At 46.8% G+C, this 14,028-nt stretch overlaps 1 protein-coding gene across 1 annotated transcript in view; it reads left to right on the top strand.

Moving 5' to 3' along the window:
* The window catches only part of LOC141100006 (uncharacterized), a 28,120-nt gene extending 16,935 nt beyond the window's left edge, over positions 1 to 11,185 (top strand). Inside the window, exon 4 of the mRNA XM_073588180.1 lies at positions 11,000 to 11,185. Coding sequence (XP_073444281.1) covers positions 11,000 to 11,185 — 186 coding nt within the window. The remainder of the gene's footprint in view (positions 1 to 10,999) is intronic.
* Positions 11,186 to 14,028: the final 2,843 nt, after the last annotated feature.

Below are 14,028 nucleotides of genomic sequence, written 5' to 3'. Positions count from 1 at the left end.
AGGCAAAATCGCTAGCAGCAGAAGCAGTTTTTGGTGTCTTCTTCCCTGCCTAACGCTCTCCCTACAAAATCAGCAGCAGCAGCAGCTCTCCCTATTCTGAGATCAGCATGAGTAACATGGCGGTCGGTGTGCACGCGATTTTATACACCCTGTGACGCCCACCAAAGCAAGCCAATCACTTGCATGCCCTTCTGAAAGATGGTGGTAACCCCTGCCTATGTCATCACGTTGCCCACAGTGTCCGTGGATCCTGATTGGCTGAAAAAGAGCGCAAAACAAACTTTTGAAAAGCGACTTTGGCGCTTAAGTCGCCAACCTTGTGGCCGACCTCATCCTAGGGTCTGGTTTCATTTCATGAATCCCGACTTTGCCAAAAGTCTGCGACTTTTGAAATTTTTCGACCCGTTTCGCTCAACTCTAATAATAACAAAATGCCCTATCAGGTCAGAAAATGCAACATTGATGAAATTCTGGAAAATAGCGGGTGCATTAGTTATCCCAAACGGCATTACCAGGTTTTCAAAGAGTGCTTCTGATGTGAGGAACGCAGTTTTCCACTCGTCCCCTTCCCGAACCCTTGTCAGATTGTAGGCCCCCTCGGAGATCTAACTTGGAGAACCATTGGGCCCCATCTAACTGGTTACATAAGTCTGGGATGAGGGGAAGCGGGTAAGTGTTCCTAACCGTTATCTTGTTCAGCTCCCGAAAGTCGAGGCACGGCCTCAAACCACCATCTTTCTTCTTCACAAAGAAGAATCCTGCTGCCACAGGTGACACAGAAGGCCTGATATGCCCTTTGCGGAGACTCTCAGCTATGTACTCCTTCATGGCTTGGTGCTCAGGCCCAGACAAATTGAACAATCGAGCCTTACGTAATTTGGCTCCGGGTACTAAATCAATGGCACAATCATAGGGTCTATGTGGTGGCAGCGCCTCAGCCTCACTTTCGGACAAAACATCTTCGAAATCCTCCGGAATACCTTCGAGACCGACAGACGGCACAGATACTGATTTAACAGTGTTAACAAGATGTCCCAAGTTACAACATTTATCCTTACATCCCCATTGAGTGATCTCCCCTGTAACCCAATCAATGGTAGGATTATGGCATTGAAGCCATGGCATCCCCAGTACCAGTCCTGCAGGCAAGTTATTTAGCACAAGACAACTTAGTTTTTCCACATGAGTGGAACCAACTTTTAGAGAAAAAAGTTCAGACCTGCAACATATACCGTCCTGGGTAAGAGGGGATGAATCAATTGCCACAAGTTTAACAGGATCCTGAAGCCTGATTGTCCCTATCTTATTAAGAGTCATAATTTTGGTATCAATCAGGTTCACAGCAGAACCACAGTCAACAAATGCAGTAGTCTGAACCGGACCATTACCAAGTTCCAGTTCCACCTGCAGCACCATTTTTGCACGTGAGGAAAATTGTACCTTAAGGTCTGAGTAGCCTCCTCGACTACTACCCAGAACCTAGTCATTTCCTCCCATCTTGGAGGATGACGGACAGGTGGGGCAGTCCTTCTTCCAGTGTCCAGATTCCCCAGAATAGAAGCACAGCGGCTTCTCCCGGCAGCATCTTCTTTCCTTTTCCTCACAGGTTACAGCGTTCAACTCCATAGCCACAGGAAGAGTCCGGGTCTCATCTCCACTGAAGAATAATGGTGTTTCCAGTTGCATAACGCCTCTAGCCTGCAGTCTGGTCTGCGATCCATGCGAACCGCTTGGGTCATGGCATACTCCAGGGAGTCAGGCGGAAGATGGAGTGCCAAGGCATCCTTCAGATGTTCACACAGGCCTCAACGGAACAGCCCCTGAAGGGCGGCATCACTCCAAGAAATCTCGGCTGCCCAACGTCTGAATTCAGTACAGAACCACTCGGCCGAGTGCTCCCCCTGACAGACACTCATCACCTTGTCCTCAGCCAAACGCACTCTATCAGGCTCATCATACATAAGCCCTAAGGCTTCAAAAAATGCATCCACAGACATTCTCTCAGGGGCAGAAGAGGAAATCGAAAATGTCCAGGCTTGTGGGGACACCCTAAGCAGGGACATAACCACCCCCACCCTCAGTTTCTCATCCCCAGAGGAGTGGGGTCTCAAAGAGAAAAAGAGCTTACAGCCCTCCTTAAATGCTCTGAATTCATCTTTGTTACCGGAAAACGTATCTGGCAATTTAACCGGGGATTCGGGTGGGACTAAAATGACATCTCTATTCCCCACATGCTGGAAGCCTGCGTAAAGTACCCCCTGAACTGAGTCCTCAACCCGCCGTTGGGACTGGGCCAGAACTTGATGTTCCAAACTAAGCTTCTGCAGTGACTGAGTCAAGCATTTCACCTGCTCAGATAAAGCACACATTGGGTCCATGCTGCAGAAGTGAGGAGAGAAAAAAAAATTCAGCCGGCCAGTTATAATGTCAGGAACACTGCACTGAACTTGCTCACTGAGCCAGTGCGCGTGTCCTGAGTAAAGCGAACTCTGCTGAAAGATACCTGTGGAGCAGGCAGCAGCCGAGTAGATGCGTACTTCAGAACAGCAGGACCTGAAGCACGTGACTGCTAGGGGTGTGGCCTAAACTCCAGAGAGCTAGGAGCTGCAAGAGAACTCATAGCAGGGTAACTGCGAGACAAAGTTACCAACGGGCATAGATAGGGAGGATAGTCAGAACATAGCCAATGAGTCATACACAGAGATAGCTGCAAGGTACAAGAAGGGCGAGCAGAGAGTAGTCAGATCACAGGCAACGAGTCATACACAGAGAGGGTAGCGCAGTACAGAATCAACAGGTAAACTCACAACGGGAAACAGAACCGGGTCAGAACCATATAAACAAGCTATAACAACGAACATGCACAGGCACACGGAGGTCAGCACACTCGGCCAAAGGCAAAAGTATAACTGGCAGGGATTGGAGCTTCCCAGGGGTTTAAGAAGCTCTCCCAGAACCAAAAAGAGGCTACAATCATTAACCCCAGGTGCGCAGGACAAAACCTGCACTGAGCTCCAGACATTAACCCCTGACGTGCAGCTCAAAAACCTGCACTGGGATCATGACAAATACAAACAGCAGATATACGGTACTGTATCAGAAACGTACAGCTGTATACGGTGTAGGGGAAAATTTAAATCTCCGTATATATTTCCTTAGTCACGCACAGATGCTCTCACAGTATGGATTTCACCGTAATGCAAAGAGCAGATATATGGTACTGTTGTTACACCCGGTCCCTGTCCTGGCACTGCGCCCAGGTCTGCCTCTGTTACACCTGGTCCCCGTCCTGGTGCTGCATTCAGGTCTGCCGCTGCCTCCCATTCTGGGCACTCACCTCATACCTCGCATGCTGTCCTCAGGCAGCAGCTGGCTTCCCCTGTGTCTCATGCTGCTGTTCAGCATTCAGGCCTCTCCCCTTCCCCCATCTCCTGGCATCCTGTCAGCAGATCTACAACTAGAGCTATTAGGGCATGCCCACCTGCTCTCCTGGCTTCTTAAAGGGAGAGCGTGCATTTTTCAAAATAGGCAGTTAACCAATGGCAGCGCACTGGCTGCTATTTCTGGCCTCTCCTCCATAGGGAGAGCGCCGGAGCAAAGAGAACTAATCATTGCTACATCCGGTTCTCTTGCTAACCAGTCTGCGCTGCGTCTGAAGTTTCTGTGTATTCTCTAATGCTATCTTTCTCCACAGAATATCAGTATCCTGATCATCCTGGTTATATCTGCAACCATCTGGGCGAAAGCAATCCCATTCCGCCAACAGCCAACCGAGTCCGAGGACTGTGTCAAAGTCACTGGAACCAGCTACTTATCAACTACCTGGATCCAGGACCCGTCTCATTACGGACTCTGCTGTTGCTTTTGTTATCCCTTTTGGTCCCGCTGGGACAGCTGCCACGTGTCTGGGGTCTAACTGGAGGTAGCACCTGTGTCCTCCGGGTATTCCATTCTGGCTCTGTCTGAGGGGCATTACTACGGGTACCCGGGGCTCACTAGTCACACCCCCTTCGGAGCCCCTCGAACCGTGGTCACAAGGTTCCACTTTAAAAATTAAAACGAATGTGAACTTCACCATCTCTGCCTCCGCTTCCATTCATTACAGATTGCGCTGGCCATGGAATCTGCTGGACCCCAGAGGCCTCCGACTATGGAACTGTGCCAAGAAGTGACCCCCTTAAAAGATCAACAGGACAAGATCATGTCTTATCTACGTAACCTGTCCACCCGCATGGATTCTCTGCTGAACCCAGCTGCTCCTGATTCACCTATCAACACCCAGGTACCCACTGTCACAGCAAGCAAGGGTCCTCGCCTGGTGGCTCCTCCCCGCTTCCATGGTGATCCGACTCAGTGTTCGGGTTTTCTCAATCAGTGTACCCTACACTTCGAAATCTTGGGGCACATGTTTGCATCTGACCGTGCTAAATTGGGCTTCATTATGTCACATCTAGCAGGAGAGGTTCTCGCTTGGCTAAACCCGCTATGGGAGAGAGGAGACCCGCTGGTTAATGATCTTCAATCTTTCTTAGAGACTTTTCTCAGGACCTTTGATGAACCTGGCTGGGCCACGTTGACCGCTTCTGCCCTGCTTCGCTTACGCCAAGGAACCTTCACAGTGGCTCAGTATGCTGTTTAGTTCCGTACCCTCTCGTCTGAGTTATCCTGGAACAGTGAGGCCTTGCTGGCTACCTTCTGGGAGGGCCTATCTGGAAAAATTAAGGATGAGCTGGCGGGACGGGACAGGCCAACCATCTTGGATGACCTGATTTCCTTGGCAACCCGGATTGACCTGCGTTTTCAGGAGTGTTCCATGGAGGTCAAGCGAGACAAGAGGTCCTACCATCTGGACTCTAGTTCTTCCAAGATGGCTACCTCATCTTCTTCTCCCGAAGCTATGGAGGTAGATCGAGTAAGTCTGGCGAGCCGCCGCCAGGATGTGCGTCGCAAAGACGGAAGCTGTCTATATTGTGGTAGTTCCAAACACCTGATCGGCTCCTGTCCAAAGAAGTCGGGAAACTCCAGTGCTTAGGTTCGGTAGGAGAGGCCACCATAGGTAGAGAATATTCCTCTCCTTCGTTGCAGATCTCGGTCTCCGTGACTTGCGGAGCAATAACATTTTCTGGACACTGTCTGTTGGATTCCAGAGCCGCCGGGAGTTTTATCCAGCAGACGCTTGTAGATCGATACCGCTTACCAGTTCAGGCTGTTCCCAATCCATTGCAGGTGACCACTGTCGATGGTCAGCCACTGACTAAACCCGTCCAGTTCCAGACTGAGCCAGTGGAACTCTGGGTAGGTCTTATGCATTCTGAAAGAATCCATTTTTATGTGTACCCTGGTTTGTCTCACCCCTTGCTTTTAGGTTTGCCTTGGTTCCAGAAACACGAACCAGTTCTTAATTGGAGAACAGGCGAAATTCTGTGCTGGGGAGATTCCTGCATGGACCGTTGCTTAACCCGGATTGAACCAGTTTCACCCCCGATCCAACTTGCTACCCTGCCTGGATTACCATACGCTTACTGGTCCTTCTCGGATGTCTTCGGGAAAAAGGAAGCTGAGAAATTTCCCCCCCACAGGTCGTATGACTGTCCAATAGATCTTCTTCTTGGAACATCTCCTCCCCGTGGGAGAGTTTACCCTCTTTCCCAGGTAGAGACTCAGGCTATGTCGGACTAAATCCAGGAGAATTTGGCCAGAGGGTAATTCCGAAAATCTTCATCACCGACAGGAGCAGGATTTTTCCTCGTGAAGAAAAAGGACGGATCCTTGCGGCCCTGTATTGACTACCAGGGACTGAACCAGATCATGGTAAAAACAGGTACCATTTACCTCTAATTTCAGAACTGTTTGACCATCTCCAAGGGGCCAAAATCTTCTCCAGGCTGGATCTCAGAGGTGCCTACCACTTGGTCTGAATCAGGGAAGGAGACGAATGGAAAAACAGCCTTCAATACCCGTGATGGCCACTACGAGTACCTGGTAATGCCGTTTGGTCTAAGCAATGCACCCACTGCTTTCCAAGAGTACGTCAATGATATGTTCAGGGATCTGCATAACACCTGTGTTGTTGTCTATCTCGACGACATTCTGATTTTCTCCTCTGACTTGGTCACGCACCGGAGGCAAGTGCGCCTAGTCTTATAGAGGCTCAGGGAGAACAGACTGTATGCCAAGTTTGAAAAGTGCCTCTTTGAACTATTCTCTTTGCCTTTCCATGGTTACATTGTTTCCTCCACAGGATTGAAAATGGATCCAGAGAAGTTATCGACTTTACTCAGGTGGCCTCGTCCGTCTGGGCTGAAGGCCATACAGCGATTCTGGGATTCACCAACTATTACAGACAATTCATTCCTAACTTCTCCATCCGAGTGGCGCCCATCTCAGCTCTGACCCAAAAAGGTACAAATCCCAAGGATTGGCCTCCTGATGCTGAGGAGGCTTTTGTTTCTCTCAAAAAGGCCTTTGCTGTCGCACCTGTTCTTCCGCAGAGAAGAACTATTCCATTGGAGATTTGGAATTGTTGGCTATCAAATTGTTGGCTCTGCTGGAGTGGAGGCATCTTCTAGAAGGGGCTCTTCATCAGGTAGTCATATACACCAATCACAAAAACCTTGCTTACCTCCAAACTGCGCAAAGGCTGAATCCTCATCAAGCTCACTGGGCTTTGTTTTTTGCTCGATTTAATTTTGTTCTTCATTTTCGCCCAGCTGACAAAAATGTCACAGCAGATGCACTTTCTTCCTCCTGATCAAGAAGAGGAACCGCAGCACATCATTGAACACACAAGGTTAGTCACTGTCACTTCTGCTGATCTTATCCGGCTTCCCCCGGGAAAACTTTCGTGTCTGCTTCTGAATGTACTTGTGTCCTTCGGTGGATTCACTCCTCCAAGTTGGCTGGTCATGCCGGTAAGAGAAAGACTCTGCAACTCATCACCTGGTACTGTTGGTGGCCTTCTATGGCTAAGGACATTCAGGAGTGCGTCACAGCCTGTCCTTCCTGTGTCCGTAACAAGAAGGCCAAACACCTACCTGCAGGTAGGCTTCAGCCTCTTCCAATTCCGTCCGCTCCCTGGCAACACATCGCCCTGGACTTCATCACAGATCTTCAGATCTCATCCGGCTGTTCTGTGGTGTGGGTAGTGGTGGACCGCTTCTCTAAAATGGCTCACTTCACTCCGCTACCCGGCCTTCCAACAGCTCCTGAATTGGCGGATCTGTTCATCCGGCACATCTTCTGTCTCCATGGTTTCCCTCTCCACATCATGTCTGACAGAGGAGTCCAGTTCACCTTAAGATTCTGGAGAGCAGTTTGTAAGCTGGTAAGAATTGAACTGGATTTCCCCTCAGCATACCATCCCCAGTCCAATGGACAAGTGGAGAGGACAAATCAAATCCTGGCTGGATTCCTGCGTCACTTTGTCAATGCGCATCATAACGACTGGGTAGACTTACTGTTCTGTGGTGAATTTTCCTACAACAACCAAGTAAGTGAATCTTCTGAAAGTCTCCCTTTCAGATTGTCTTCAGACTGCAACCCGGAATTCCTCTTCCCATTTCTGGATCATCTGGCCTTCCGGCTGCCGATAGTTTCTGCGAAGATTTTTCTAAGGTTTGGAGCGACACCAAAATTGCTCTGGAGAAAGCCTCCCAGCGTATGAAGAGACATATCTTAATCTTAATAAATCTACTTATTTATTTCCAGAGTCTCACACACAGACGCTCTCCCAATATGGATTTGACCGTAATACAAACAGCAGATATACGGTACTGTATCTGAAACGTACAGCTGTATAAAGTGTAGGGGAAAATTTCAATCTCTGTGTACATTTCCTTAGTCACACACTGATGCTCTCCCAGTATGGATTTGACCGTAATACAAACAGCAGATATACAGCACTGTATCAGAAACGTACAGCTGTATACGGTGCAGGGGAAAATGTAAATCTCTGAATTTATTTCCGGAGTCACGCACAGACGCTCTTCCAATATGGATTTGACCGTGATACAAATAGCAGATATATGGTACTGTATCAGAAACATACAGCTGTATACGGTGCAGGGGAAAATTTAAATCTCCGTATTTATTTCCGGAGTCACACACAGACACTCTTGCAGTATGGATTTTACCTAATACAAACATCAGATATACAGTACTGTATCAGAAACATACAGCTGTATATGGTGCAGGGGAAAATTTAAATCACCGTATATATTTCCTTAGTCACACACAGACGCTCTCCCAGTATGGATTTGACCATAATACAAACAGCAGATATCGGTACTGTATCAGAAACGTACAGCTGTATACGGTGTAGGGAAAAATTTAAATCTCCATATATATTTCCTTATTCACACACAGACGCTTTCACACTATGGATTTGACCATAATTCAAACAGCAGATATACGGTACTGTATCACAGGGTTCCCCAACTCCAGTCTTCAAGGCCCACCAACAGATCATGTTTTCAGGATTTCCTTTGTATTGCTCAGGTAATAATTGCTTCACCTGTGCAATACAAAGGAAATCCTGAAAACATGATCTGTTGGTGGGCCTTGAGGACAGGAGTTGGGGAACCCTGCTGTATCAGAAACGTACAGCTGTATACAGTGTAGGGGAAAATTTAAATCTCCATATTTATTTCCGGAGTCACACACAGATGCTCTCCCAGTATGGATTTGACCGTAATACAAGCAGCAGATATACGGTACTGTATCAGAAACGTAGAGCTGTATACGTTGTAAGGGAAAATTTAAATCTCCGTATTTATTTCTGGTGTCACACACAGATAGTCAGCATGTATTTGTCCATGATACCAGCTGGTACACGGTAGTGTGTGAGGAGCGTATAGCTCTATACGGTGTGGGAAAAAATGAACACTCGGTAACTGTGCAGAAAAAAAGAATAAAACTATTAGTGCTGTGTAAAAATCAGTCTGCACAGCGGTGTACACACAACAATGCAGCTATCAGGCAGCCTAAGAACCAGCGCTGCTGCACACAAGAAAATCCTCCCCTGTCACTGCACACTATCTGTACAGCACAATTGCTATCAGCACAAGCACAGAATCTTTTTCCTTTCCTGCCTAACTCTCTCCCTACTGAGAAACAGCGGCAGCAACCTCTCCCTATGCTAAGATTGGCAGAAGTAAAATGGCGGTCGATGGTCAGGGCTTTTATAGCCACTGTGATGCCACACAAAGCAAGCCAATCACTGCAATGCCCTTCTCGAAGATGGTGCTGGCCGCTGCCCATGTCATCTCATTGCCCACAGTGTGCGTCCTTGCTCATTGGCTGAGAAAAGGTGCCTGCAAGCATTATGGGAAACGCGACTTTGGCGCTCGAGTCGACGACTGCATGGCCGACTTCACGCTATGGTCAGGTTTCGCTCGGTGAAACCCGACTTTGGCTAAAGTCGGCGATTTTTTAATGTGACTGACCTGTTTCGTTCAACTCTATCAATTAGTCATCCGAAGAATATTACATGATTTCTGTTACATTTAATAATAATAATAATAATTTTTATTTATATAGCGCCAACATATTCCGCAGCACTTTACAATTAAGCGGGGACATGTACAGACAATAAATTCAATACAAGTTAAGACAATTCAAACAGTGACATTAGGAGTGAGGTCCCTGCTCGCAAGCTTACAATCTACAAGGAAATGGGGGGACACAGTAGGTGAAAAATGCTTGTTAATTCAGGTCTGGCAATTATAATAGGGATTTTCATATAAAGCTGCATGATCCGGTCATCAGCCCGTGTGTTTAAGTGCAATAGACAAGTATCAAGTGCAGTTATCGTGTGCATGGAGGGTGTGGAGACAGATGAATAGTAGGACATTTCAGTACTATATAACACTCCAAAAAGCCCTGAATTTTTTTCTGGATTTAATTAGTCTTTAGGGATGAGCGAACATGTTTTGTTACATTTTTTTATCACTTGAGTATCATGGTGCTCAAATATACTCGTTACTCAGGGAGTATTGGGCGGTGCTCTATGTAAAACTGGAAATCCCACTCCTCATTTTTGACACCTGTTACACAGCCAATATGCATGCGGGGATTATGTATGCATGACCGTAATGTTATAGAAATCTTGGTTGTGGCATTACGGTGATTGACTTGCCGTGTGACATCATCAGGGGTTTAAAGAAACAGACTCAGCCTGATGCCATTGCACAGCTCCGTTACATTTCTTATTGGGGGGAGAGAGTGCTTGTCTAGGCCTGTGTTTGCACATTATAATGAATCAGAGGTCTGTAATGTTGATACTGGTGCTGAAGTTGAGCCATCATACTAACAGCCCGTCTAAGGGCTAATCATTTGTTTTGCTGTTTGCATAACATACATTTTGCACTTAGTCTAGGGAGGAAGAAAGTCACAAGAGCAGGGAGAGTGGCTGAGTACAATCAGTTAGGTGTTAATGTGAATGAAAGATCATCTAAACAAACACCATTTTGTCCTATCCATAGTCCACTGACAGCATCTGTTTCTGGCCAGCCTACCCGAATCCATTTCTTTGGCAGCCGCACAGCGGTATGCCTTGTAGATGAGCTCAGAAAGAGCATGTGCTCCAGTGGATGGCAAGCGCTAGATCAAGTGGGCTCTCCTCCTCTTCCTCCACCTTATCATCACACACAGCACAATCCTCAGAGGTGGCACCCCAATCACTTTTGTTTTCCCCAAGTCAAAAATTTCCAAACGCCAACTGACTGTGGGGAACCTCAGATGGGCCATTCTGAAGAGCTTTTCACACATTCTATTCCATGAACATCAGAGGTCTGCTCCGAAGAATCACAGAATCCAGAGGAGGAAAGCACATCTGCACTGATGCCCCAAATTTTTTCATATTGGATCCGGGCAGGGCAAAGTAGGGTCCGAGCATAATCCAGGACTACATCATCAGACATTAACCATCAAGAGTGGAAATGATCCTGATGACACTCAGCTACCTGAGGTTCAAAAGGACTGTACTGTGATGTAATGGCAGGAAATGAAGGAGGATGACTCTCAGGGTGAGGAGAGTGAGAACAGAGAGGAAGACGATGAGGTAGATCCCACTGGGTGTGAACCAAGATGTATGCTTCTGAGTAGCTCAGAAGAGGAGATGGAAGAGAAGGAAGAAGAGGAGGTTAAGTTGTGGCTTCCACACAGCCTCAAAGTGACGCAACCATGACATACACTGCATCCTGAGCTCCAATTCTGCCTGTGGCCAGCATCAGTCATGATTGTGCAGTCGCAGAGGCGGCAAGGGTTGCCTAGCCCGGGTATTTTTTGAGACCGTAAAGGATGACCCCACACACATAAGCTGTTAAATTTGCAAACACATCTCAGTAGAGGGAAAAATTGAAATAATTTGACAACTACATGCATGAACCAGCACATGCGCAATCAACATGCCTTTGCGTGGGAATCGCCAACCACCAGCCATCCCATCAAGCCCATCTGCTGCTTCTCGTTCCTCCATCACCATTCCAAGTGTTCACACACAGGTCTCCGGCCTCAGAAACTACAATTGTTTACCCACCAAAGTCAGAGTGAGTGAGAGCCTGTGAGCTGCTATGAAGGTAGATATGACTGTTGATTTTGTGTCACCAAGCACAACATATCTTTCTCAATATATCATAACATCTCCGCCTGCACCTCACTCACAGTCCAGCAGTTTCTCCTGTTCTCCAAACTCCACCCTCTCTCAGCATAGCAGCCAGCTCTTGGTCCTGCAGTTGTGGTCACATAAAAAAGAATGTTTCCTCCAACACATGGCTCCTCCACAAGTCATTGAGTCCCCAAGACTTGTGGACAAACCTCTGTGTCTAACAGTTCCTCCACTGCTTCTGCCTCCTCTACCTCCTCTAGGATCTTCACCTGTGACCTAAACCTCTACCTTAATGTGACATGCCTTCCAACAGTTCAGATAGAATCGCCACATGTATGTACTTAACAGCTATGGCTCACTGCAATCAGGCAGTGTTTAAATTAATATGCCTTGGAGATCGCAGTCACGTAAGAGTTGTGGACAGGTATCCAGGCTGAGTTAGAGCAATGGCTGTTTCCACTAAACCTAAAGCTAAGGAAGGCCATGTGCGATAATGGTGCAAACCTAGAGGCGGCTCTACGCTGTTGCAACCTCACACATGTGCCTTGCGTGATGCAGTAATTTCTCCCCCACTATCCCGGCCTGGATGCGCTGCTGCAGAAAGCATGGTCACTGTGTGCTTACTTCTGATAATCGCACCCCTTAGGTCATCAACTTACTACAGAGGTTTTTTGAACTTAACCGTTTTATTAGCGATGTTGCGACAGAGGTGAAGGCGCTCTGCACATTTTGAAATGGCTGCTAACATGGTTAGCTCTCACGATGCTGTCATCAGGATCACTATTCAAGTCATCTACATGATGGAACACACTTTGAAAAGTCTGCTTGAGAAGGTGATGGTCCTAGAGAAAGCAAAGGAGGATGCAGAAGGGATAACAATATCTCAAATTTCCAGATTGTCATCGCACTGGCGGGTGCCATGGCAGGGTGGCTTACAATGATCAAGGGGACTCATGATGCCATACAAACTGTTAGTGAACATACAGGAGCCGAGGAACATATTGAATAGGACGAGGTGATGTACACGCAACAGTCAGGATATGAAAAGGATAATGATACGTTCTCTATTGTCTGTGATTGGTGGTATGGAACGGAGGAAGGAACATTGAGTGTTGCACCACCACCAACACAGCATGGGCTTGGACCTCATGGAAGCACCCAACACATGAGCGCCTTCTTGATGCACTTTCTTCAACACTATGCCTGTATTCTTAGAGTAAGAAATAGTGCTGACTACTGGTTTGCCACTCTGTTACAACCACAGTATAAGAGAAAATTTAGCCAGATGCTTCACCCCCTAGAAAGGGATCCATGCATCCTGGATTATCAACATACGCTTGGAGGTAATCTTGAGAATGATTTTCACCTGGATAGCACTGAGGCACACAGTGTGCATCCCAGTTGTTTTTGTCTAAACCTGGGAACATCAAGGCATTATTGACAAAACATTAACAGCAGCATTTTAAGCGGCATAAGCAATTTCTGTGAGTTGTTTAACACAATTTTTAGACCAGCCCGTGCACAAGCAGAACAGAGTAAAATATGTCACGTTGTGAATGACTGGAGAGGATGGTGCAACAGTTTCTGGAGCTCAATATCAATGCCATCAGGGGGGTTTTGAACCCCTTTACATTTTGGTCTTCAAGAATTGAAGAGTGGCCTGAACTCGCCTGTCATGCCTTGGAAGTTTTGTCATGTCCAGCAGCCAGCGTTTTCTCAGAATGTGTCTTCAGTGCTGCTTGTGGTGTACTGATGGATAGCGCATCCGGCTCTCCCCTTGAAGTGTAGACCATCAAACTTTCATTAACATGAACAAGTCATGGATCTCCAATGACTTTTGCAGCACAGGCGCATTTTGTGCAGACTAGGCGATGGTGTCGTTTTTAGTGTCATGTACTGATCTCAGGTTATTGCAGTCTGTGCCATTTTTGTGGTGTCTTCTGTGCCTGCTGCTACTGCTACTGCTGTTGCGGTTACAAATAATTTTTTGAAATGTGGAGACTCCAAATTGGGTCTCCATCTGTTGGGTTGCCTGTGGTTGAAGGTGTGTTAGAGGTCTATTATACTGTTTCTTTTGTTTTTAAACTTCTTTTTATTAATTTTGAACAAGAAGAAGTAACATAACATGCGACAGGTAAGATATACTTTCATCAGAAACACAGCTGGTAATGCCAATCTTGCTGAACAGATATCAGTACATTTTTATCACTTCCTATAACCATTTATCACTTGGTATAACAAGTAGCAGCATTGCTTCGGGACCTTCTGTGCATAAGTCCAATGCACGTTCTTTGACATAAATTTCTGATAAATATGTCTACAGTTGTCGCTGTATAATATAAACTTTTAACTAAATAGATAGAATAGAAGTGTGGGATAGTGCAGAGATCTAGAAAGGAAAAGAGTTTGGGGGTAGGGTGATG

This window comes from Dendrobates tinctorius, unplaced genomic scaffold (assembly GCF_039654945.1).
Source record: "Dendrobates tinctorius isolate UK_male_01 unplaced genomic scaffold, ASM3965494v1 ptg000011l, whole genome shotgun sequence".
Taxonomy (NCBI): domain Eukaryota; kingdom Metazoa; phylum Chordata; class Amphibia; order Anura; family Dendrobatidae; genus Dendrobates; species Dendrobates tinctorius.
This window is presented reverse-complemented; position numbering and strand designations above follow the sequence as displayed.